General features: G+C 47.2%; 1 protein-coding gene across 2 annotated transcripts; it reads right to left on the bottom strand.

Moving 5' to 3' along the window:
- Positions 1–6,046: 6,046 nt before the first annotated feature.
- Positions 6,047–16,198, bottom strand: JOSD2 (Josephin domain containing 2). Of its 2 annotated transcripts, XM_083155788.1 has the most exons (5): positions 16,009–16,198; positions 14,695–14,820; positions 14,405–14,599; positions 12,105–12,165; positions 6,047–6,464 (listed from the first exon to the last, which is right to left on the bottom strand). In XM_083155788.1, exons 1-4 carry the CDS (start codon positions 16,185–16,187, stop codon positions 12,117–12,119), a joined length of 549 nt encoding a protein of 182 aa, XP_083011914.1. In that variant the 5' UTR covers positions 16,188–16,198; the 3' UTR covers positions 6,047–6,464; positions 12,105–12,116. The 2 variants fall into 2 exon arrangements, with proteins under 2 accessions (XP_083011914.1, XP_083011913.1); XM_083155787.1 differs by lacking the exon at positions 12,105–12,165 and having other exon boundaries at positions 16,009–16,195.
- Positions 16,199–27,691: the final 11,493 nt, after the last annotated feature.

Below are 27,691 nucleotides of genomic sequence, written 5' to 3'. Positions count from 1 at the left end.
CAGCATTGCACACCTGGTTTTTACTATTGCAAGGCAGTTATATTTACTGTTATGTGATTGTTACTGTGTTTGCAAATTATTATTTTAATTAGGGTAGGACTGCATCTGTATGCCTGCAGCTGCTGTATTTGTGCCAAGGTTATGTACCCTACTGAAAGGTTTATGGCACATGGATAGTAGATGTAGTGTCACCTAGTGGCAGTAAGAGGGTAATGTAGGAGTAGCAGTGTGCAATACCTAGGAAAGGGTTATGGCACATGGATAGTGGATGTAGTGTCACCTAGTGGCAGTAAGAGGGTAATGCAGGAGTAGCAGCACAATATACCTAGTGAAATGCTTATGGCACATGGATAGTGGATGTAGTGTCACCTAGTGGCAGTAAGAGGGTAATGCAGGAGTAGCAGCACAAGATGCCTAGTGAAAGGTTTATGGCACATGGATAGTGGATGTAGTGTCACCTAGTGGCAGTAAGAGGGCAATGTAGGAGTAGCAGCATGCAATACCTAGGAAAGGGTTATGGCACATGGATAGTGGATGTAATGTCACCTACTGGCAGTAAGAGGGTAATGCAGGAGTAGCAGCACAAGATACCTAGTGAAAGGTTTATGGCACATGGATAGTTGATGTAGTGTCACCTAGTGGCAGTAAGAGGGTAATGCAGGAGTAGCAGCACAAGAAGCCTAGTGAAAGGTTTATGGCACATAGATAGTGGATGTAGTGTCACCTAGTGGCAGTAAGAGGGTAATGCAGGAGAAGCAGCACAAGATTCCTAGGAAAATGTTTATGGCACATTGATAATAGATGTAGGGTCTCAAAGAGGCAGATTTAGACCTTGTGGGGCCCATGGCAAGATACTGGTTTGGGGCCGGTTTGCCTTCACCCAATCCATAGCGCTTTATTTTTGCTTCTGATTGCAGGCGGTATCCTTAGATTACCTTGGCACATGCACAGTCTACCGATGCATGCTCAGCTGCGTGACCATCGGCTTTGTGTACAAATCTGATTCAGGCTCTAGGCCTATGGAAGTAGTCTAATACCTGGGTCACATTTACAGTAACCTGACTGCTCACATACAGCCGATAAGACCATTTTGCGTGTCCAGATATTTTTTTGTCCTATCAAAGGGCCCGATTCAGATTTGATCTAACGGCGGCCGATTATCGATGAACGGCACATGCTTATAGTCCACAAGGCACGTGCAGGACGCCCGCCAGCCAGCGATGAACTCTTGCAACTTTTTCGGATCGCAGACCGTTTGCACAGTGATTGATAGGTAGTTGTCTGGGGGTGTGAACTGGCCATTTAGTGGGATGTTACATAAACCCAGTCATGTTAGAAAAACAGGGAGTGACGGGGAAAGTACTTGGTGTGGCAGAGCATGTTCGGGGACTGTTTGTGACATCAGCTCCAGCCAGGATAGCCATTTTCCATCACAGCAGCTGAGTAAGTCTCTGGCGACGCGGTGCCTGCGATGACTTTTGCCCAGTGTAAAAATCATTAGTTGATGAGCAGCTTACGACGCAAAGTGGACATTAATTCCCAAGGTGGGATTTACATTTTAGCTGGGCGGCACCTTAACCGATTGCTGGCCGAAAGAGCATCACAAGGAATATGGTAAGTCCATGGAATGTCATTGTCATGCGATAGTCGTGCAATGCTCCTCAGGATATCTTTATGGGGCCTAGGTGCCTTGTGGAGAATCTGTCTTTGGGGTCACCTAGTGACAGGAAAGAGTATTGCTGGAGGAGTAGCGTGAGATACCTAGTAAAAAAACGGGTACTTGTGTATTATCACGACGCCCAAGTTTCTCACATACGGCACAGTAGTAAAATCGCATTGCATGGGCCATTGATCCGATTTTCCTATGTAATGTATTCAGTGCTCTTATTTATATTGTATAGGGCGTACAATGCCATTAGTTATACAATAATGACATACAATGAGGTTTTAGGCACCCCCCACTATCCACGCCACCCCGAAGCGTGGCGAGCGGCGGCGGAACGCGTCCTCTGACATTTTCATACACCTACTATCCACATGGGTGTGGAGTTGATTTTATATAGTGTGGCGAGCCTCGCGAGGGGACACAAATTACATTACATGTATTCCGCTGCGCTCCCCACACTATATAAAATCAACTCCACACCGACGTGGATAGTGGGGGTATGAAAAGGTCGTAGGACGTGTTCTGCTTCGCTCGCCACGCTTCAGGGTGGCGTGGCTAGTGGGGGGAGGGTGCCTAAAACCTTATTGTATGTCATTATTGTATACCTAGTGGCATTGTACACCCTATACCAGTGGTTCCCAAACTTGGGGGAGATTTATTAAGCTTGGAGAAGAGATAAACTGGAGATAAAGCTGAGAAAAGGTAAAAGGAGATAAAGCACCAGCCAATCAGCTGTGTTTGAAAAAGACAGTTGGGAGTTGATTGGCTGGTGCTTTATCTCCAGTTTATCTCTTCTCCAAGCTTAATAAATCTGCCCGTGTGCCTAGGCTCCCCGGGGTGCCTCAGGACACTTGAAGGGGTGCCTTGGGTTGGTGGATCAAGATCAATTCATATTATTTATGGTCAATGTACTAGGCAAAACCAATCATAATATATGTGGACAAACAGAAGCAAATCCTGTCCCTCACCAGATAACTGTGACATATACACACAATGCACTTCATTTAATATTTTTTTTCTGAATTTCTCGATAAGAAGCATTTGGCCTAGGGGTGCCTTGAAAATATTTTGATGCTCTAGGGCGCTGTGATTCAAAAAAGTTTGGGAACCCCTGCCCTATACAATATAAATAAAAGAGCACTGAATACATTACATAGGAAAATCGTATTGCATCGCACGGCACTTACAATGGCCCATGCAACGCGATTTCCCTACGCAGAATAGCCCACTAAGCAAATAGCTTAGTGGGAGCCGTGATAATACAGAAGGGTATCCGGACTATTTGTCTACAACAAGAAGATAGACAGCCATTAGGTCGACACCATTAGTTCGACAACTCAATAGGTCGACATACCATTAGGTCGACATGGTTTTTTTTCACTGTTTTTTGAGCCGACAGGCGGTATTTCATGCCCTACCATCCACTAGGGTGTGGAGTTAGATTATAATAGTGTGCCCGAAGCATTGTGAGCGGCTGCGGTTCACTTCAAACTGTGTCCATGTCGACTGTGTCGACATTTGGGTAAAAAAACAGTGAAAAAAAAAACACCATGTCGACCTTTTGACTGTCGACCTAGACCAGTGGTAGCCAACCCTAGCCCTCGAGAGCTACCAACAGTTCACATTTTCCAGACAACCTAGCTGCTGCGCAGCTGCACTCAATAATCACTGACACATTTTAAAAGATCTACAGGTGGAGCTAATTAGCTCACTTGTGATTCTGTGAGGAGACCTGCAAATCATGCACTGTTGGTAGCTCTCGAGGACTAGGGTTGGCTACCCCAGACCTAGACACTATCGACCTAATGGCATGTCGACCTATTGAGTTGTCAAACTAATGGTGTCGACCTAATGGCTGTCTATCTTTTTGTTGTAGACAAATGGTCCCGCATCCTACAGAAGTACCAAAAAACGTATGGCACATGGATAGTGGATGTAGTGTCACATTGTGGCAGTAAGAGGGTATTGAAGGAGTAGCATAATTTGAACCGCTTAATTACTATTCATTAAAATTAGGCTGATTCAGCATCTCTGATTAGGGAACTTTATTTTGAACCGCTGAAAACAGGTGTTTTGGTTGCTGGCATTTGAATGCGTTTAATCCATGGTTTAAGTTAGGGTGTGTGTGCAGGGGACAGATGTGAGCTGGGCTGCAGCACATTTCTGTACAGGTATCAGGTATTCAGAGTATTCATTTATTATATACAAAGATAAGTCATGGAGAACAAGCCTTTAGTGGAAAGATAGGTTCCGAACACATTTGAGTTGACCAGGGAATATGGGAGGACCCTTGATATACAGCATATACCACATGATGTCTAAGAGGTTCCAGTTATTGGGTGATGTATTAAGAAGTAACAACAGAAATAAACCTTTATAAGCATGGTAAATGTATATTTATGTAAGCCCATGCTCTGCACGGTGTACTGAGGCTGGATGTATGAGGTATATAACGCTGTATGGTGTACTGAGGCTGGATGTATGAGGCATATAACACTGCACGGTGTACTGAGGCTGGATGTATGAGGTATATCACGCTGCATGGTGTACTGAAGCTGGATGTATGAGGTGTCTCATGCTGCACAGTGTACTGAGGCTGGACGTATGATGTATAGCACGCTGCACTGAGGCTGGATGTATATCACGCTGCATGGTGTACTGAGGCTGTATGTATGAGGCATCTTGCTCTGCACGGTGTACTGAGGCTGGATGTATGAGGTAGATCACACTGCATGGTGTACTGAGGCTGTATGTATGAGGCATCTTGCTCTGCATGGTGTACTGAGGCTGGATGTATTAGGTATATCACGCTGTATAGTGTATTGAGGCATATCACGCTGCATGGTGCACTGAGGCTGGATGTATGAGGTATATCGCACTGCACGGTGTACTGAGGCTGGATGTATGAGGTATATCACGCTGCATGGTGTACTGAGGCATATCACACTGCATGGTGTACTGAGGCTGGATGTATGAGGTATATCACGCTGCACGGTGTACTGAGGCTGGATGTATGAGGTACAGTGTCTCACGCTGCATGGTGTACTGAGGCTGGATGTATGAGGTATATCACGCTGCACGGTGTACTGAGGCTGGATGTATGAGGTACAGTATCTCACGCTGCATGGTGTACTGAGGCTGGATGTATGAGGTATATCACACTGCATGGTGTACTGAGGCTGGATGTATGAGGTATATCACACTGCATGGTGTACTGAAGCCGGATGTATGAGGTGTCTCACGCTGCATGGTGTACTGAGGCTGAATGTATGAGGTATATCACACTGCATGGTGTACTGAGGCTGGATGTATGAGGTATATCACACCGCACGGTGTACTGAGGCTGGATGTATGAGGCATCTCACGCAGCATGGTGTACTGAGGCTGGATAAAATCGCCAGCTGCACGCTCCCATGTGTACCCCTTAATGGTCGCTGGTTGCAGGAGCATGCTCCTGTGACCAGCGGCTTCCCCCGGCGCTGAGGAGGAGGTCAGCGCTGCTGCTCCCCCCCTTCACCGCGACAGCAGACTGCTACGTACTGCTGTTCCCTCCTGGTCTCTCCCCGCCCCGTGACAGTAGACAGTTGCTGCTGCTCTCTCCTAGTCTCTCTCCCCGTGACAGCAGCAGCGTGAGCGTCTGCTGCTCCCTCCTCCATTTGGATCTCTTCCCCCCCGCCCCAGTGATGAAAAGGAGACACTGAGCAATAGGATTGCTGGCGATATATTGCTAGCAATATATCGCCAGCAATCATATCACCCCGTGTGTACACAGCGTAAGACTGTGCTGCACTGGCTGAAACAGGGTGCGCTCCATCCCCCAATCTCCCACTTTATGTGAATTGTCCTTACGTCTCCTGCACTTTCCCTCAGGCTATCTGCTAGTATCACCATGAAGCCGATAAGAGGGCACATTTACAGGGCTTCGCCATCTGATCCCTTGTAGCGGAGTCTGGCATTGACCTTCCTATGGGTCACTGCACCCTGCATAAGAGGACAAGGGGCTGCTGGGACTCCACAGAGAGCTGCAGTAAAAGCTCATTTTCCTCCAAATAGCAGAATTCCCAGGTCCCCGTCCTCTCAGTAATATCCTCTCACAGCATGGTGCTCGTACTGGCCAATGACAAACTTCTGAGGGTAGAATATCTGTGGCCCATAAGACGTGTGTAGTATGTGATGCATTGTAAATAGCCGGGTGTAGTGCACAGAGTCTTGGCACAAACAAACGAGTCGCTTTAACAGGCTCCACCCCTTCACCAGGCCAAAGAAGCCAGGGACCGTTGCACCTGATCGGAGCCAGGAGACCTCTTTGCTCCCCCATATCTCCTGCACAGTTGACGTTTTCCATTCCCGTACAGCCCACAAAATGCAGACCACAGTAGGTCAATTATATAAAATACCCTTTAATAGAATTAGCATAAAAGTGGTTTTAGCGTAACAGATCAACGGTCATCGGCGGTAAAAAAAAACAGACCACAAGCATTAAGGCATCGATAGTAGTGCATATTGGTAGAAACGCCAGGTTACGTACGCCTTCATTCACGACCCACGAACTGGGGTCAAACCTGAACTGGAAGAGAGGGGGGGCTGGGTGCGCCCCAATAAATAATCAATATTAATATTATAACTTAACAGTCTTTGGGTGAGGAGTTCATCGCAGCCGAGTTCAGACGTGTACAAGTAAGTGTGAGCTCACGTGGCTCGGTCTTCCTCGATCCAGAGACGAGCGTCTTCTACAGCCTTGGTCACCACGAGCAGGATCTCACAGGAGCCACGAGCGATGCAGTCCTGCAGGAAGTCCCTGGGGGAGAATATATACCGATTATTTAGGTTATATCCCATTACTGTCGGGCTGGACTAGTACACACTGGGCCTAATTCAGGTCAGCTTGCTAAGCAGCAGTCGTTCCCTGGTCCCCCCACCACCCAGTGACTGCCAATCACAGATGATCAATCAGCTCAGCATTCCCTTGAACATAAGCACTTACCCCCCTCTGTGTAGAAGGAATTGAAGCCTTTGATAAGCCGGTAATGTTTTGTTGTCAGCTTTGATAAGGGTTGTGTTATCAGCCGGGAGAAGCCGTTAATGCCCAGTTGTCAGCAATTTTAAAACAGCGCAAAAACAGCCAACTGACAAATTGTTTGGGTCTGTTGACCGTTTCCAGTCGACCGGTGCAAATGACGACATCCCTTTGGGATCTCCTCATCAAGTGTACAAACAGCAGCCTGTAGATTCTGTGTTTAAGAGCCTGGTTGGATAAGCCATTATTATCTTTGTGTCAGTAAGCTTAAAAACAGTACGAATTGTGAGCCCGAATTGTACAATAATTCTTGGAGATTTCTCGTGGGATTTCCTTATCAAGTGTGCAAAGAGCAATCTGTTGATTGTATACATAATAGTCTGCTAATACCTGTGGTCAGTAATCCTAAACAGTACAAATTGTGAGTTCTAACTGCATAACGGTTTGAAATATTTTCTTGAGTGCCAGGACTCCCGAACCTGACACAGACAGTGTTTAATATTTGGTACTTGTGAGTTATCTGGGCGTCCGATTTTGGTACTAGATCGCATACGATATCGCATGCGATATCGCATGCGATTTGCGATTTGCATGAGATTTGCTATTAATTTCATTACCCCACTATCCCCAAAGTGTGTCTATCAACGTGAACCCGAAGCGTGGCGAGCGCAGCGAGCCCGCGAGGGGCGGCGGTACGTGTCCTCCGACCTTTTCATGCCCTACTATACACTAGGGCGTGGAGTGAGAATAGAATAGTGTGGCGAGCGCAGCGAGCCACCGAGCCCGAAGCGTGGCGAGCGCAGCGAGCCCCGCGAGGGGACGCGGACACCTTCACAGGTATCCGCGTGCCCTTGCGGGCTTCACAGGTGTCCGCGTCCCCTCGCGGGGCTCGCTGCGCTCGCCACACTATTCTATTCTCACTCCACGCCCTAGTGGATAGTAGGGCATGAAAAGGTCGGAGGACGCGTACCGCCGCCCCTCGCGGGCTCGCTGCGCTCGCCACGCTTCGGGTTCACGTTGATAGACACACTTTGGGGATAGTGGGGTAATGAAATGAATAGCAAATCTTATGCAAATCGCATGCTAAATCGCATGCAAATCGTAAATCGCATGCGATATCGCATGCGATATCGTATGCGATATCGCATGCAAATCGCATGCAAATCGTAAGTACCCAAATCGGACGCCCAGATAACTCACAAGTACCTAATATTTAAATTGTGTGAGAAAGGCTATTTATCTGTAGCAGGAGAGAATTATGATAAGCTTTGGTTAACAACTGTGACACATAATACATTAAGCAATTTTTGCCTAATCAATTTGACACAGTCTGTTTAAACCAAAATCAACACAACGTCACTAATTAAGTGTGCAAACATCAGTCTAAGCAGGGAATATTTCCCTTGAATATTTCTAACAATACCCTTCAGACGATACCTAGCTGACAAAGCAATAAGCTCTGCTAGGCACATCTAGAACTATCTGTTCTGATATAGAACACAAGACTTGCATAGCATATTATTTAAAAGCTCACTGCAATATCTAGAGTTGTTGAACTTCTGTTCCTATATAGAACGTAAGATTTGCATAGCGTATTACTCAAAAGCTCACTGCAAAATCAATGTGGTCTGTCCTTGTCGGTCTTATGTTTTCTGTTGGACAAAGTAAGTCTGCCCTATATTAAAGAATCTACATTAAAAGCGAAGTTTTAAATCATTATCATAAACAAGAGTGCCCCACAAAAAGAGTCCACTTTCCCCTCTCCCCCATTTTGCAGCTGTAGAGACCTGACAGCCATTTCAACTGCTCCCACCTCTGATGAAAACTGCCTGGGAGCAGTTGAAATGGCTGTCAGGTCTCTACAGCTGTCATTTTTTGCAATGATGTGTTTGCAATAAAAGAGATTTTGTTTTTTTCACTTACATTGCTGAGTGCTGGCTTCAATTCCTTCTACACAAAGAGGGTAAGTGCTTTTGTTAATGTACCTATGTGCCCTGCACCAGCTCAGTTATTTCTTGAACATTTAGGAGTGCCTAACCTGCAAAAACCTGCTTCCCTTGAACATAGTTAGGAGGTTAAAGGAATCCTGAAAACATGACCTGTTGGGGTACATGAGAACTGTCTGGTTTATAGGATAACTACCCTGTTGGGGAACATTTCTGGCTGATTTATAGAACAGATGCCGGCAAACATGCAACTAAATTCAGCAGCTTCACTCTTATTAGGGCCCATTACAGCAGGATAGGAAGGTTGGCTTCTCCCGTATAGGACTTGTCGTGGTAAATTCAGGGTCGCACTCGATAGAGTCAAAGGCTTTGTTGGCATCAATAGATACCAACGCTGCCTTGATTTTACTGACTTCCGTAATTTGTATGTAGGAAAAAACCCTTCTCAGGTTGATCGCCGTCGATTTTCCTGCCCTAAAACCCGTTTGATCGGGGTGCACAATGCTGTCGATCGCTTTATTTAGGCGGTTCGCTAACACCTTAGCAAAAATCTTGGCATCAGCCGATATTAGGGAAATTGGCCTATACGATTCAACCTGAGAAGGATCCCTTCCACTTTTGGGGATCATTATTAACGAAGCTGCAGACATTGAGGGAGGGAATTTCTCCTCCCTCACCATCTCCTGGAATAGGGCCAACAGCTGTGGGCCCAACACATCCACATATTTCTGATATATCTCCCCGGGGAGCCCGTCCAGCCCTGGAGCTTTGTTAACTGGCATGGTTTTTATGGCCTCTACTACCTCCACTAACTCGAAAGGAGCATCCAGATATTCTTTTAGTTCTGGGGATAAGCGGGGCAGGGCAATTGAGTCAAGATAATCCTTGATTTCATCTTTTCCCTTAGTCAAATCGGATTGGTAAACATTACTAAAATATGTTACAAAGGCGGATACTATCCTAGGGGTCTCACTCACCATTTCCCCAGACTCAACTCTAATTTTTTGTATGATGTTGGATGCGCGATCTTGCTTTGCCAGAAGGGCTAGCCATTTCCCTGCCCTATCAACACTGGAAAACCACCGGTGGTCTCCCCTGGTTAATCTACGGCAGGTAATGTCCTGTAGATAATCTACCCATAATTTTTGGGCCTCCTGCCAAGCTATCCTATCTTTATCTAAATTGTTCTTCAAAAAAATGTTCTCGAGGTTACCCATACTAGTCTCTAGCTCGATTGCCCTGGCACGATGTTTTTTCTTTAGGAAAGCAATTTTTTTAATCAATACCCCTCTTATAAAAGCCTTAAATGTATCCCATACAGTAGTTCCCTGAGAGGAACCAAGGTTCTCATCAAAGAACTCCACCATTATTCCTCCCAACTCCTCCTTCTCCCCCATTTGGGCCAACCAAAATGGCTGCAATTTCCAGTACTTAAAGCCCTCCTCCCTCTCTAACTCCAGCTGCATCACCACCGGGGAATGGTCCGAAATTCCTCGGGATTTGTACTCGATCCGGGAAATCTTATTAAGGAGCCCTTCAGAAACCAATATTAAATCAATCCTAGAAAATACCTTATGCGAAGATGAGTAACAAGAGAATTGTTGTAAATCAGGGTATTTTAGCCGCCAGGGATCCCACCATCCAATCTCTCTCACAAACTCCTGAAATTTGTTACCTTCCTTAGCCACTACCCCGGACAATTTCCACCTGTCTAAGCATGGATCCAAGACTTTGTTAAAGTCCCCTAGACAAACCAGCTGGCTATCTGGAAACCTAGCTGAAAACTCAACCGCTGCCTTGATGACCTCATATGAGAACGGGGGGGGGATATATACTGTAAGAAGGCACATTCTTATATGATTAACACAGCACTCCAAGAAAATATATCTGCCCCCAGGATCAATCTTACACTCTCCGGGCGCAAACACCAAAGATTTTTTTATCAACATCGAAACTCCTCTAGACATAGATGAAAATGGGGCATGATATGCATGTCCTATCCATGGACGTTTTAAAGATAGCATCTTATCACCAGTCAAATGAGTTTCTTGGAGACAGATAACATCCGCCTCCAAATTTTTACATTGCTTTAAGACCAGCGCTCTTTTTATTCTTTCATTCATGCCCCTAACATTCCATGTCAAAATTTTGACTGCCATCCAATACCAGATTCTTCTATCTTACGGCGGTGAAAAACTGCCAACCTAAACCCGAGTCGGCTTTTCCATGTTACATCCTGATGAGGCCAAAGTACCCACTTCCTTACAAACAGGCACGTACAAATCACATATATTTCTCTGGGGGGTCCTAAGGGCGTTTGGTTTTGGAGAGGGCTTTGTTAAGTGGGTATCACTAATGTACCAAAAACCGGAGGCCAGGATATCAATTAATGGGTTTACCTCCCCTCTGTTTCCGCTTTATAGGGGTACCAGACAGGGATGCCCGTTGTCCCCCCTGCTCTTCGCGGTAGCAGTGGAACCACTGGCATGTGTATTGAGAAAACTACTAGCCGAGGGGGTGACAGGGCATAGGACAAATATGGTCTCACTATACGCAGACGATTTATTAGTAGGGGTAGCTAATCCAGAGAGAGATATTCCGAGAATTAGTGCACAATTGAGTGAATTTGGGGACTTCTCAGGAATAAAGATTAATTGGGAAAAGTCGAGTCTGATGTATTTAGGGAATAACAACAGGTGTTGCTTAGCGGGGATGCCACTACAGCCAACTGACAAGTTTAGATATTTAGGAATATGTGTCTCAAAGAACTCCAAGGACTTTATTCGGGATAATCTAATACCGTTAATTAAAGACATTAAGAGTAAGTGCCGAAGGTGGATAAAACTTCCCATTTCCCAATTAGGCAGGGTTAATCTTATAAAAATGTCCGTGCTCCCTAGGCTATTATATGTTTTCCAACAGTCACCAGTTTACATAAAAGATGAATATTTTAAGGAAATTAATAGCATTCTCTCTTCTTTTATTTGGCGAAATAAGCGCCCAAGAATAAAAATGGATACATTGAGTAGAGATAGGGATAAAGGGGGACTGGCAGTTCCAAATATGAAGGTGTATTATATGGCGTCTCAGCTGACACATGTATGTTCATGGATTCGGGAAAGCGAAGTGTCGGCAGAGTTGGGCAAGATGATAGAATCTGTCGAGCCAGACCTTTCCCCTCTCCAGAGATTGCTAACAGGAGATCTACGAGGCAATTTGCCTCCTATCATAATTCAAGCAGTTAAAGTTTGGAAATGGGTGAGCAGAACAACTAAATATGAGGGCTTAGACCCGGACTCTTCCATTTTTTCGCTGGTCGCTCTTAGGGAAATTAAAGCACAACAGGGTGGAGCAGCCTGGGGGAAATATGGATTATCATCAATTGGCCAATTTTGCCAGGAAGGTAAAATCAGATCCTTTAGAGAGCTACAATTAGAATTTAATATACCCAAACACATGTTTTTTAGATACTTACAGGTTAGAAGCGCTATGCAGCAATATGAGGGGACGAGTTGGTTAGAAATTGTGGAATCGCCCTGTAAGAAATTTATAAAGCAACTGAACGGGGGGAAGCGACTGTCTAAACTGTATAGATTTCTACAATCCTATAGACAGAGTGAGGAGTTGTTACAGTTAAAAGATAACTGGGTCGAGGATATTCCACAAGCTGCCCAACTCGAGTGGCGGGAGGTGCTGTCAGCCCCGAGTGATGCCACCACATCAATACGCATCCAGCAGGTGCAATTCAATATTTTACACAGAAGTTATATAACACCGTTGAGGCTGAAAAAGTTTGAGAGCTCCCATTCTGATAGATGCCCAAAGTGTAAGGTTGAATTGGGTTCCTTCTGGCATCTTTTATGGGACTGCAAAGTCCTGAAAGTTTTTTGGGATGAGATTGTTAACATATTGGTGTGTGTGGGAGTTCCTCGTAGGGCTCTCACAGCATCCAATTTGATACTGGGAGTTTGGGAAGAGGGCATCAACGCAGGCAAATGGAAATATCTGGTTAAGAATGTATCGGCTATAGCAAAGGTCATAGTCGCAAGACAATGGATGGCCCCAACGGGACCAAATATTATGGAATGGTTGAGTCTAGTTAACAGTACTTGTTTGCATGAGAGATACGTGTATGCTTCTAGGGGGGCAACCCCAAAGTTCGATAAGATATGGGGACAGTGGAAAGAGTCGAGTTATTTTATATCTTCAGCCAGGAATGATGGATAAAAAAAGTTAGCGTTGGTAGCAATAGTAATGTGTGGCACAGTTTTGGAATTCATATCGTTTGGATCTAATATTATCGGGTGTTTTTTTTTTTTTTTTTTTTTTTCACGTAGTAGTTGTATAAAAAGGAAAACACTTATATTTGCAATAGTGTTGGATTGCAATCAGAAAAGGGTACACTATTTAGTAGCGATTCAGTTGAGTAAAAATCGATGCACTACACTAAAACTTGCCTCACGAGGGAATTTAGATATAAAGATGATGATGCACTAATAGAAGGATAGAGAATTTTTTTTTTTTTTTTTTTTCTATTTTCTCTCCGTCGTCTCGGCTGCAATGTTGGGCTCTAAATTACTGTATAGAATGTTATAATGTTATAATGCCTTTCCTCGGTATTAAAAAAAAAAAAAAAAAAAAAAACACGGTCCGAGGGCAGGGGCTATAACGGGTTATAGAGATACTACATACACGTATATAATACTGATTAGGATTGTTCAATGGGTTCATATCTCTCAGGATAATGTTGCAAACTAATGGTCCGAGGGTAATGGGAAATAGCTAGTGCGGAGAAAAGGTGAAAAAGTGATAAGATCATATGCTTCCATGGTTGGATCGGGAATGGGCCAAAGTACTGTTTGTTATGAGGGCGGGTCGGGTTGGGGGGCGGGGGGGGGGTTTAAGAGGTTATCTTTTGTATCAATGAATTTGTGGTGTAATTGGTCGGGATGTACCTGTATGTATCTATGTTATATGTAATTTTGTATATGGAATTTTGTCAATGATTTTGTTGGTTTGTTAAAAATAATTAAATAAAGACTTAATTAAAAAAAAAAAAATTCAGGGTCGCAGAAGCTTCAGGGCTAAACCTCTCCATATTACAGTTCATAGAGAACGCTTCCAGTGTTATAGAACCAGTGACTGACAGCTCTGCGGACCGTTTATAGCAGGAAGTAATATATGTGAGTCACACACCCATAGGATTCCTGGGATGCCGCATGACAGGTATTATCTGAGCAATGCTGGGATCACGTGTCCTGACACACTACAGAAACATGACACATGTAGTGGAGACACACAGGAGCATGTGACACCTGCAGCCAGGAATGTAAACAGAACTCTGGTAACCGCGGGCTGCATTCTTGTAGTACTATAGTAACTGACACCACAATGCAGCACAGTATCCATAGTCATATTCAGTGTGACATCATGTCCATATAAGAGGTCATGTGTCTCATGGGAGAGACGGGGTGCTCATACATGGTTCACCCCTTCTTCCATAAATAAATGCGTACTGTATGATGATATCACCACATCATCTGCACTGCACATACGCTAAGGGACGACTGGACACTTCCAGCCCCTATGGTATGCTGAAGTGAGCCATGGGAAGATTGACTTGATATAGATGTAGGCAGCCATATTAAGAATTCGCCATGGCCTCCTGTGGGATGAATATATAACAGTGTAGCATCACTTAATCTAGGACAGGGAGACGGCCAATACAAAGCGGCAGATGCCAAGCACTAGCAACCCTGCCCATAGGGCCCTTACTTTAGCTCTCTGGGGCCCCCGAGTCGCACCGGAGACTTCAGCTTGGAGTCCAGGTTGTAGTAAACCCCGTTTATTTGGCGTACAGCGATCCAGTGCTTGCGTGTGATTGGTAGAGAGAGGAAGCCCAGGGAAATGGGAGACGGGATGTTTAGGATGAAGCCAAATATCTCACTCAGTGCCAAACTCTCCAGGGACCTGCGGAACAGAAGCACCTGGTGATGGACGAAGCACAACGGCAGCGGATGTGTGGCGGCATCGGCCCATAGAGTCTACACACAGCGGTCACTCACCGTCTCTTATCCCACCATACGGCTGCGTAATCCAGCATCTGCAGAGCCGCCATGATGACGTTGACGTCATAGTTACCGGTGCCCAGGAAACTGCGATGTGGATTTATGACGGAGTTCGGAGACAGTCTGGAAAAAGAACGACATGGATAGGTCATCAGTGGATAGACATGTGGGGGTGTGTATGTATGACACCCTACCGTCCCCCCGCTCTGCCTCCCTGAGACTCTCCTACGCCCCTTCTCTCTCTCTGTGACACCCTCCTTCTCTCTCCCTGACACCCTCCTGCCCACTTTGTCACTCCCCGACACCCTCCTCTTCTCCCTCTCTATGAGACACTCCTGCCCCCCTTCTCTCTCCCTGACACCCTCCAGCCCCCTGTTCTTTGTTCTCACTGAGACTCTCCTATTCCCCTTCTCTCTCCCCAACACCCTTTCGCCGAGACTTTCCTGCCCCCTTCTCTCTATCTCTCTGTAACACCATCTTCCACCCTTCTCTCTCTTCCTGAGACTCTCCTGCTCCCCCTTCTCTCTCCGTGACACCCCCATCCCCCCTTCTCTCTCCGTGACACCCCCATCCCCCCTTCTCTCTCCGTGACACTCCCACCCCCTCATCCCCCCTTCTCTCTCCCCGACAACCTTTGTCACTCTCCGACACCCTCCTGCCCCCCTTGTCACTCTCCGAAACCCTCCTGCCCCCCTTGTCACTCTCCGACACCCTCCTGCCCCCCTTGTCACTCTCCGACACCCTCCTGCCCCCTTTGTCACTTTCCGACAACCTCTTCTCCCTCTCTATGAGACACTCCTGCCCCCCTTCTCTCTCCCTGACACCCTCCAGCCCCCTGTTCTTTTTTCTCACTGAGACTCTCCTACCCCCTTCTCTTTTCCCAACATTCTTTCGCCGAGACTTTCCTGCCCCCTTCTCTCTCTCTGTAACACCCTCCCGCCCCCCTTCTTTCTCTCGGAGACTCTCCAGTTACCCCTTCTCTCTCCCCAACACCCGCTCCACTTCTCTCTCCCTGACACCCTTGTGCCTTGTCTCTCTCCCTGACACCCTCCCGCCCCCCTTCTCTCTCCTTGAGACTCCAGTCACCCCTTCTCTCTGGCCCTGACACCCGCTCCACTTCTCTCTCTTCCTGACACCCTCCCGCCCCCCTTGTCTCTCTCTCTCTCCTTGAGACTCCAGTCACTCCTTCTCTCTGGCCCTGACACTCCCCCGTCTCCCCCTTCTGTCTCCCTGACACCCTCGCCCCTTCTCTCTCCAGTCCTTCCCTGCTCTCCCTCCTACCCACTCTGTCAGCCCCCGAGCCGCCCTCACCCCCGGCAGATCTCCTCGGCTCGGTGGTGACTGATCTCCGGCCGCTGCAGCAGGTTGTTCAGGGCATGGACCGCGCACAGCTCCAGCCGCTGCCGCTCGTGAAACAGCGCCGGACACTCTCCCATCTCGGGGCCGGAAACACCGGAGCCGGCGCCTGCTGCTGATGTACCCCCGGTCATGTGACCCACGCCTGTCATTAGGGGGCGGGGCGACGGTACACGTGAGAGTCGCGGTGGGCGGGGCCTCATACAGTAACAATGTGTCACAGCCACAGTGTAATCAATGTGTATGTATGTATGTATGCTATGTGTATATCTGTGTGTGTGTGTGTGTGACTGTGTATATGTATGTGTGTGTGTGTGTGTGTGTATATATATATATATATATATATATATATATATATATATATATATGTATATATATATATATATATACATATATTTAGATATATGTCTAGTGTCTGTGTGTCACCGAAACTCTGCCATCTGCAAGTAAAACTCCATCTTTCATTGTGTGTATATGTGTGTATTGCTGCTTTCACATCGCACAATGAACGTTCGCTCCGGGACTTTGAAATGGGTCAGTCACGGCGCGAACCTTCATTTTGGCATGTTCACATCCCCACAGCGAACCGGTAATAATGCTGAACAATAAACAAATATAGAAAAGTCCCAAGGTGCTATAAAGTCCTTGCAGCCTCAATCCCGAAAAAGGACCACTTAATAATCCTCACTTGCAAGACATTTCCGGAAAAGATGGGGAATTGATAGCGCTTGACTTGTATATCCAAATGATGTAATGAACTCGATATGTTTCATATCTCGAGTTCATTACATCATTTGGATATACAAGTCAAGCGCCATCAATTCCCCATCTTTCCCGGTAATAATGCTGGTTCGCTGATGTCAACAGGGGGCACGATGGGGAATTGACATGTCATTGGGGGCGGGGGAGGAGGCAGCGCTTAGAGCTGGTGCTGCCTCCTCCATAGAGTGAACGGGAAAATGGGTTCGGTCGACCCGTTTAACCCATTCACACCGCCAAGCAACGCCGCAACAAACCGGTAAGGGCTCTGCTTTTTTACCGGTTCGTTTTGCCGTATCGCAGGGACGGGCTCCTTTCAGAGCCCTGTCCCTGCGCCCTCAAACGCTACCCGTTTTCAGGACACGGTAACCCTTTTCACATAGCAGTAATTACCTGGTCAAAACGGCTTGTACACGGTAATTCGTTGCGATAGGAAAGGGGTATATGTGAGTTGCGAGGTTTAGCCTACCCCGCTCTACGGAGGGGGAATTGGCAACAGTGTTGGGCATGAAGCTCCTGCGTGAGACCTACTGACAGAACGTGAGCAGGTGGGCAATGTGCTGATATTATAGAGTTAGGAATCTGCCTCGCACATGTGTTTAACTGATCAGCAGTAATTATAGTGGCTGGCACATTGCCTGATGACAGAGAGAGCTTTATGTGCTCAGATACTACAGGACCTGGCTGCTATAATTACTAGTTTCCTTGTATCACTGCTTCTATGTATCTTCCACAGGGCTGGTGTTACCTGTGCCTCACTGCTAGCACCGGGCGATGTTCAGCACCCCAGGTTGTCCCCATGTTCCCAGGACAGTCACAATACTAATTATAATACTAATTATATCAACCCAAATGACAGACCATTGGCAAAAACTGTTTCACCGTATTTGGGATGTTGAATATAAGGTGTTTTTTTTGTCTCTAGTACTTGCCAGGTCACATGACTTGCCAGTGGTTTTCTAAGCAGTGGTGGGGGTGGTATGGAGCTTAGGTTGCGGCAGTTTCCATGTGGTCTGTTCATCCGCATTGAATCTTCAGAAAACGGCCCTCCAAAAATGGCCCCAACCTTGGAGGGAACAGATGCGAGAGGTCCTACTCTATTATTATCAATGTGTTTATAACTGATTACTAATTTTCATATCTAGGGAGAATAGCTCTCCTGTTCATATTGTCATTGTATAACCAATTATTTGTTCTTGAAGAGTTCTCCGTACCTGAAATTGGGGCAGATGTATTAAGCTTTAACAAAAGATAAATGCAAGGGTGGTAAAGAGAGATAAACGCCCAGCCAATCACCTGCTAACTGCCATGTTACAGGCTGTGTTTCAAAAAAGTCAGTAAGGAGCTGATTGGCTGGACGTTTATCTCTCATTATCACCCTTGCATTTATCTCTTGTTAAGGCTTAATACATTTTCCCCAGTGTTAAGCTGGGTACACATTCATACAATTGTCGGGCCATTCTTCCGTTCTGGACGGCCGTTCAATTGTATAGGTGTGTACGCTGTCCCGTACGAGCGATAAACGGGCAAAAACGGTCTTGTCCGCCATACTCGGTCGGTCAAAGGTTCATTGCTGTTTAATTTTCATCCGACCGGCCAGGTCCATATAGGAACAAAAGTGCAGTGTATACGCATGTTCGATCGATATGCTGGACGTTCTTGCGACTATACGTTCCATAGCTGCATGATCTCTCCTACAGCACAGCATGTAGTCACTCTCTCTATTGTCATTGCATGATGGTTAACACCCCTGCTGCACAGGTACTTGTAGTGCCACGTAAAAAGTTAAGTCCGGCAAACTGCTCTGAAGAACGGTTTATCTGGCCGTCTAGATGTTGTCAGCCGGCAGGGTGACTAGAGACAGACATACGGCAAATAGCTGGGGTGCGCGTCTAGATGTAGTCAGCCGGCAGGGTGACTACAGACAGACATACGGCAAATAGCTGGGGTGCGCGTCTAGATGTAGTCAGCCGGCAGGGTGACTACAGACAGACATATGGCAAATAGCTGGGGTGCTCGTCTAGATGTAGTCAGCCGGCAGGGTGACTAGAGACAGACATACGGCAAATAGCTGGGGTGCGCATCTAGATGTAGCCAGCCGGCAGGGTGACTAGAGACAAACATACAGCTGCCGGCTGACTACATCTAGACACGCACCCCGGCTGTTTGCCGTATGTCTGTCTCTAGTCACCCTGCCAGCTGACTACATCTTTTTACGTGGCACTACAAGTACCTGTGCAACCATCATGCAATGACAATGACAATCGAGAGAGTGTGTACAGTGGTACAATCTTTTTCTTGCGACTGTTTGGACGGGAGTTCATCGGACGTCGCAAGTAAAATTGTACAGGTGTGTACGCGCGTATCGGCTGTTGTTTGTGGATGGTCCAATGTGTCTACAGTCGGTCGAAGAAAACAGGGATTGTATAGATGTGTACCCAGCTTTAGATACGAGCAGGGGTTAAAGCACAGTTGCCTACAATGACAGTTCTCCCGGAGAGAAGACTGTCAGCAGGACTGCGGGAGGCGTGGCCTGATATCAGAATCATCAAGCCAAATGATGGAATTTTAGCCCTACCCCTCCTGAAAAGCCACGAATCGTGGTATTTAAACACCGGTTCGGGGTATTTAAAGGACGAGATGAGGCGGTGAGTGGGTGGGCTCTGCCTAATGGGGGCAGGGTGTTATTTTTGGGAAATGAGTTCCATCACCTCTCCAATACAACTTTAATCCCTGGATACGATTAATTATATATTTAATACTATTCATTTGCAGAATTTTGTAAGTGATTTTCTATTCTGACCATGAGTGACATCTAATGGTTATTGCGTTAAATTACATCTAGCCTTCTCCAGTGCCACTTATGCTGGTGTAGGAGTTGTGTTTCTTTCAGGTGATCTCATTTGTCTGTGTCACATTAAGTGTTACTCATATAGTGTTATATACTGTACATTGTATACTGTTTGTCCTACACTAAGAGCACAGTTATTCCGCACTTCCTGTATTATTATTTATAATTGACTCATTAAAGTTTATTAATCACTCCATTGCATGTGAGTGATTTATTGCCAAACCTTTGGGCTATAGCTGACTCTCTCTGTAATGTACCTCACTACTCCCATCTGGTGGCTACATGGAGCCGATGCATCTTTAGCAAAGAGCCTCAGTATATCTCTGTATCTCATAGAAACATAGAATATGACAGCAGAGAAGAATCTCTGGGCCCAACTAGTTGGGATGCCGTCATTTGGTCTACAGCATGATGGTCAACACCATTAGGTCGACATGGGGAAAGGTCGACATGGGAAAAGGTCAACATGGTTCTAGGTTGAAAGGTCATTAATTCGACAGGTCGTTAGTTCGACAGGTCATCAGATCGACAGTCAAAAGGTCGACATGGGGTTTTTCACTGTATTTTTAGGCGACATTTGCCGACAGGCGGTATTTCATGCCTTACCATCCACTATGGCGTGGTGGGAGAATAAAAGGTACTTGTGACTTATCTGGGCGCCCGATGTTGAAATTGTATGCCAGTACCCTAAGCATGCGATTTGATGCGATTTGACGCGATTTCCCTTGAAATTCCCCTGAAGAGAAAATTGCGTTGCATTGTATGCTATTGTATTGCATGCGATGCGATGTGATGCGATTTGATGCGATTTTAATATGTACAGGCACCCAGATGCCTGTTTCATATGTGAAATGGCCCCCCAGACCCCATTTTTTATTGTATACCCACCCTGATGGCTAAATGACCCCCATTGTTAAAGCCACCCCACTATCAACGCCAACCTGAAGCGTGGCGAGCGCAGCGAGCCCGCGAGGGGCGGCGGTACGCGTCCACCGACCTTTTCATACCCCCACTATCCACGTCGGCGCAGCGAGCCCCGTGAGGGGACGTGGATACCTTCACAGCTATACGCGTCCCCTCGCGGGCTTCACAGGTATCCGCGTCCCCTCGCGGGGCTAGCTGCGCTCGCCACGCTTCGGGCTCGGTGGCTCGCTGCGCTCGCCACACTATATAAAATCAACTCCACGCCGACGTGGATAGTGGGGGTATGAAAAGGTCGGAGGACGCGTACCGCCGCCCCTCGCGGGGTCGCTGCGCTCGCAACGCTTCGGGTTGACGCTGATAGTGGGGTGGCGTTAACAATGGGGGGCATTTAGCCATCAGGGTGGGTATACAATTAAAAATGGGGTCTGGGGGGGCCATTTCACATATGAAACAGGCATCTGGGTGCCTTCACATATTAAAATCGTGGCAAAGTGCATCGCATGCAATCTGATTGTATGCGATGCGATTTGACGCGATTTTTAGGTGCGATTAAGAAAATCGGACGCCCAGATAAGTCACAAGTACCATATAAAATAGTGTGCCGATCAGAGCGAGGCACCGTGCCCAACGCATCGCGAGCACAGCGAGCGATGCGAGGGGATGCGTTGCACTTTAAACTGTGTCCATGTTGACTGTGTTGACATTCAGATTAAAAAAACAGTGAAAAACCCAATGTCGACCTTTTGACTGCCGACCTACACATTGTCGAACTAAGGCATCAAGGCATGACCACAACCTAGAATAAGCCGTCATTGATAGTAGTTATTTTAAACACAACAAATGCATCCAAGAAGCAAATCACAGGCCTCAGGACAAAACCAGAGATTCAAGACAGGGTCACAGCCTAGTTAAAATTGTAATTGATAGAAGCTGATTTTCTAAAATAATAATATCTATATGGCAAATGAAAGGCCTCAAGATTCATAGATTCAATTATCAGATCCAAGTCAGGGTTTTATAGTCTGGTAATCGTGTCAAATGATCAATAATAACCATTTCAATGTTCACAATGTCAAAACCACACTGTTGTCATCAGAACATTGACATGGTACAAACTATCAACAGGCACCAAGTTAATACCCTAAAACTAGTTTACAATGTTGATATCAGAAATCTGGCCCTCTGAGATGTGACATTGTAAGAATGCCGATGATTAAGGTTAGGCAGCAGACAGGAAGTGTAGACTTATGGATAGGCTGCAGGAACAGGAGTTCGAGTGGAGGGGTGTTAGGCGTAGGCACTAGTGGTAGGGTTAGGGATTAGAGTTAGGGATAGGGAAATAAATACTCACGCGGCTGCTATCACAGAACCGATCCTCAAGTGACTGCTGGAACCCTGGTGAAGATGATAATGGAGCCATTTCTGTCAACAGGAAAAGGTACTGTAAGACACAGCCAGACCACCAGGGATGTGTCGTAGACTTTTTCATGTCAACATATTATACAGATAGACAGATTAATGTTGACAGGGTCACTGTTGACACGCTGAGCATACTGCATGTCAACAATTTTACCCTATCAACATCCGATGACTGTCAACATAATATTTGTTGAAAAGTCAAACCACACGCTCGCAGCCCAGTCAAAACTGTAAGTGATAAAAGATAATTTAATAACAACAAATGTTTCCAAGCAGCAAATCACAGACCCCAGGACAATACAAGAGATTCAAGGCAGGGTCAGAGCTTGATAATCGTTATATAATTGATTATCTAATTTGAAGAATATATGAAGATAATATGATTTGATGATATGACTGATTATATAACTTTAGATTATATGAAAATAGATAATATAACATGAATAACTGTGGAGAAGGTGCTGGAAATAGGGTGCCGGGAAGCAGCAGAGGTGGCGTCTTCCCTGCCACATCATTCTTCTGCCTCTGCCCTGGCATCCTCTCCAGTCCCGACCATTGCCATAGCTCCTCTTCTATGAAGGCCAGTCATGGTGCCTGAATGTGTCCCTTTGTGCTAGCACTTGTCCCTGGGTGTGACTATCTTGAAGGAAGTCCCTTGACTTCTAAAGCACCAATGGTGAGTCAGGATTCACCTCCAAATGGTCACAGCCAATCATGGAGTGGCAGGGGGTATAAAGGAGGCTTCCCAAAATCCACAAGGCTCCAGTAAAATGTCATCTTCATCCCTGCTGCATGCTATCCCTTGATAATGTAAGTTTGTACCTCAAACTCTGCCTTTGTTTGCTGGAACTTCTCCTGAAAATGTCCTCATCAGCTGTGTATGTATTGTGGCAATCTTAGTAACTGTTTGCTCTCCTCCCCCCTCTGAGTGTCTGGAGTCACAGTCTCTAGAGCAGTGGTAGCCAACCCTAGCCCTCGAGAGCTACCAACAGGTCACATTTTCCAGACAACCTAGCTGCTGCACAGCTGCGCTCATTAATCACTGACACATTTTAAAAGATCCGCAGGTGGAGCTAATTAGCTCACTCGTGATTCTGTGAGGAGACCTGCAAAACATGCACTGTTGGTAACTCTCGAGGACTAGGGTTGGCTACCCCAGCTCTAGAGTCTGAGCCCCAGGAGGGGTCTCTGGTTTCACAGCACCTGAAGGGGTGTCTAGTGCCACCGCCCCAGGAGGGCCCCTGGCTTCACAGAACCTGAAGGGGTGCCTAGTGCCACCACCCCAGGAGGGGTTTCTGGTTTCACAGCACCTGGAGTTTTTTTTGGTGCTAGAGCCCCAGGAGGCACTTCTAGTGCCACAGCTACAGAGGGACACTCCTGTCTGCCAGTCCTATTTGGGTACTTTTCTGCTAGTCCCAGGGGAGGGAAGGGGGGAAACTCCAGTCTTCCAGTCCCAGGGGATGTACTCTTGTTTGCTGGTCCCAGTGGGGTACACCTTCTTCCAACCCCACAAGGAAACTCCTGTCTATCAGCCCTAGTATGAGGCTCCAAGTGATCTGCTCCAAGAGAGAACCTTTGTCTGCCAGTCCCAGAAGTACTCCTGTTTTCCAGTTCCAAAGGGGTACTTTTGTCTACTAGCCCCAGAGGAGGACTCCTGTCTACTAGTACCAGAGGGGCACTGCTATCTGCCAGCAGGGCCGGCAACAGGGGGAGTCAAGGTGGACAGTCGCCCCGGGCCCTGATGATCTCAGGGGCCCCAAAGCTGGGCACTCAGCCCCCCAGCTCTGCTGTATGGCCACTCAGCTTCCTAGTAGCCTCTGCTGCCCGGTCGCTCAGTCCCCCAGCTCTGCTACCTGGCCGCTCAGCTTCCCCGCAGCCTCTGCTGTCCAGCCACTAGCATAGGCAAAACAATTGTTTTCTTTTTACACTGACATCTTGTCAGTCTGCAGTGTTGGCTTCCATAGCCCCGCCCACTCACGGCTGTTTGACATGATTCAAGGGTCGGCGGTGAGTCAGTCCCCTGTCGCTGCAGCCCACCTGCAACCCCCTGGTCCCCTGGCACTCAGATGCCCAGCCTCAACACTGTCCAGGTGCCTGGAGCCCAACCGCTTAGGCACCCGCCCCTCCGCCACTCAGATGTCCAGCCCCGGAGAAGTGACCCCTGAGTGCTGCTGTTCAAATGATGGGAGGGGGTACAATATAGAGGTACTCTGCACTCCCTCCCTTCTCAGCACCACTACTCCCACCCTATCTCCCTACTCTTCACCACTACTCCCATCCTCCCTCCCTGCTTTTCACCACTACTCCCACCCTCCCTGCTCCACACCACAGCTTCCACCATCCCCCCTGTTCTGCACAACTCCCCCCCAGCTCTGCAAAAAACTCCTTCCCTGATTTGAACCACTACTCCCACCCTCCATATCTGCTTCATACCACTACTCCCATCCTCCCTCCCTTGCTCCGCATCACTACTCCCTTCCTGCTCCTTACCATTACTGTGCTTAATTGAGAATGGGGCCCCACAGATATCAGTGTATAGGGCCCTAAGATTTCTATTGCCGGCCCTGTCTGCCAGTCTCTTAATGGGGGCTCCTGCTTGCTACTTCCTGAGTGCTGTTGTACCTGATTTGCTTCACAGTGCCAACATTTCCTCTGGGCATATGTTTCCATCGCCCTAACCTCTAGGCATGAAGCTCTGTCTGCCATTGCCTCAGGGCAAGAGGCTCTGTATGTCCTTGCTTCTGGGCATGAGGATCAATCTGCACTTGCTTTCCAGCATGAGGATCCATCTACCTTTTCCTCATGTCATGTGGAGTTGGTTGCTGTGCCAGCCTCTAATCTGACTGCCATGATGTTGCCCTCTTTTCTGATTTCTGCCCACTAATTTAATGCTGATATTCAATCCCAGTGCTGCCATGACAGAGGTCCAAGAAGTGTCTACTGGCTTGTTGGAGCCCCGAGATGTGCCCACCAATTTGTTCTAGAAGTGTCTGCCACCTTAACAGAGAACCAAGAGATGTTAATAATTTTACCAGAAGTCTGAAAGGAGCCTACTGCCCACTCCTTTGCAAAGGGAAACCCAAGCCTTTGTTTTGCGGCAGTCCTTGTGAGGATACGAGTTCTTCAATCACTCAGACACCGAGCAGATGAAACCAAAATATGGTTTATTTTTATCACAGCACACGAAAGTAGATGAAGACAGGGAAAAGATTCAAATGGTAGCATAAAAACATCCGGGTAGCAAAGTCCTTATAGCATCACAGTCCAAATAACGAACTATCACTTAATCCACACAGCAGTGACAGCAGAAACCTGTGCGAATCCACACAACACAGACGCTCCACACCAGAGCTTGGTAGGATGCCCCCTTCCCGGGCAAACGATGTGTTCCACAAGATCCAGTGAAGGGTAGGACCCCTGAGACCGGATTGCGACTAACATACTGAGCTGGCAGGTGTACAAGTCATTTTAAAAACTTCCAAATTCCCACGGTTCACAAACCAAAAGTGTGCTTGCAGTGGATCTTGATTGGTGGATTCAAGAGTCAGACACATCCCCCCAGGTAATATTCAGCTGGCCATCTGCTGCTGCCCCCCTGCTGGGGTCGGTTCCAGTAAGTCTGCTAGTTACCAGAGATATGCAAGGGAGTATCAATACAACGAACAATAACCAGCTGATTACGTTGTGTGGTGGTCACCCCCTGTGGACAACCTTCCTGTTGATAGCAGGGGAATTTGATCACCCACTGTGGTGCCGGGTTCCACTAACTCTGGTATTGACACAAAGGAGCTTAAGATAGAGACACAATCATAGTCTGATTACATTATGTCCTGATTACCCCCTGTGAACATTTCCTGTTGGTAGCAGGGGAATTGGATCACCCCCTGTGAAGATTGTTCCTCAGCTAACACCCTCCTGTGATAGCAGGAACAAAAGTATGGTAATATGACATAACCTTTTGGTGAATTATTTCCTGGGTATTTCCTGGCAGACCATATTTGGGCAAGAGCGATCTGATCTGGAAATACACACAGATTTGGGGGATAGAAACATCTATGGAGAATAAGAGGGTACCGACGGACTAAAATAGTACATTAATTACTACACCTAATAAAATATAGTAATTACAGATTTACAGTGAGTCTGATAACCTCACATTCCTTCCCCTACTATTGTAGTCCCGGTACCAAGCTGTTCTGGAACCAATAACAACCTTCAGTGTGATTCAGAGCAGAGAATCTGGGCTAGAGGCGCACCACCTGAGTCCCACAGGGTGACATCATACCAAACCCATCTTGTAAAAGGCGGCTGGTTTGCAGAACCAGCAAGGGCATGATTACAGTCTAAGTCATGCATTGGAACTAACAAGGGATGTAGCAATTCCTCTTCTTCGGATTCTGGGTACCCCCCCTCTGCAACATTGTAACCTACTAATACTTTTGCCTCGGGCACAATGGGGCAGGGACCACTTTCCACCTCCCCCTCTTGCCCAAGGAACAGGGGCCAAACAGCAGGCCAAGATAGGGGCTCTGGCCCTGGCACTTCCACCACCCCGTCATGTCCTTCCTCCCCCAAACCCAAACTAGGGGCATGGCAAATTTCAGCCCAGCATTTGGTCTCAATGTCCAGGGCTGAGGAGGGACCCTCCATCAGGAACAATTCCGCTGGTGGCTGCAGGGCAAGCTGGTCCACGGCCAGTACTACCCCCTCAAAAGCCTGGGTCTCACCTGCCGCTTCCTCTGCGCAGTCCTCAGTCTCCAGGATAACCTCCTTCCCCAGCTGAATATGCTGGGCAGCCTGAAGCACGACATCATCTGCGACTGGTATGCTTGTGGCCTGGATGTTGTCGAACACTCCTCTAACCACGGCGATCTCTTCTTGGACGCATTCCTCATAGATCCCCTTGCAGCAGGATAATAGCTCTTCATCTTCCATCTCAGCAAAAGGGAAGCTGTAGTGCAGCTCCTCCTGAATAACCTCCTTCACTTTGGGGATAACCTCCCCCTGTATAGAACACTGAGCAGCTTCCTCCCTCGGATGGGGGAGAAGCAGTTGCAAACGGTGCCTTTCATCACGCCCCCTGCGACACTGACCTTGCCATGCTGGGGTATCCAGGAGCCCCCGATCAATCGCCTCTTCCTCTGCCACAATAAAGCACTCCTCCAGACACTGCAATTGTTCCCACACACTCAACTGTGCCCCGAAATGGAGGATACATGCCCGATAATCAGCAAAGGCATTTGTAGGATCTCCCTGATCGTGAAGGATCTGCTGAAGGATTTCCCTGCACGTGCAGAATTGAACTGGTATACCTCGCAGCTGACATTCTGCTATCAGCTCCTCCATACTCATTTCTTCAAGGGCAGTTAGGGGCCCCCCTGACAACGACCCTTCTCTTGCGGTAACAATTAATTCTGTGGCAGACCCCTCGGTTGTCTGCCCAGATTGCAGTAGCCCCCTTCTAGACCTTTCCTCTGGTTCTATCTGGGGCATCAATTTATTCTGGACTTGTCCTTCAGCCTCAGAATATTGTCCTCTTTGTAGCATCTGGGTAACTGTAGCAATCACTTCCTCTGTAAATTCTACAAACTCTGGCTCTCCCAGCAGATTCCACGAGGTGGCCTCACCTTTACAGTGCAGGAATGCATCCCCCAGGTAACACAACTTGTCCTGTATGCTGGATAC

Source organism: Crinia signifera, chromosome 8 (genome assembly GCF_055691185.1).
Source record: "Crinia signifera chromosome 8, ASM5569118v1, whole genome shotgun sequence".
Taxonomy (NCBI): domain Eukaryota; kingdom Metazoa; phylum Chordata; class Amphibia; order Anura; family Myobatrachidae; genus Crinia; species Crinia signifera.
This window is presented reverse-complemented; position numbering and strand designations above follow the sequence as displayed.

Excerpts from the sequence above, each read along its gene's own strand:
- JOSD2 (XM_083155787.1), bottom strand. The coding sequence starts at position 16,187 with ATGACCGGGGGTACATCAGCAGCAGGCGCCGGCTCCGGTGTTTCCGGC. Across the intron at positions 14,821-16,008 it reads GCCGAGGAGATCTGCCGGGG|ACTGTCTCCGAACTCCGTCA; the intron begins GTGAGGGCGGCT and ends TTCTTTTTCCAG. Across the intron at positions 14,600-14,694 it reads GTATGGTGGGATAAGAGACG|GTCCCTGGAGAGTTTGGCAC; the intron begins GTGAGTGACCGC and ends TCTGTTCCGCAG.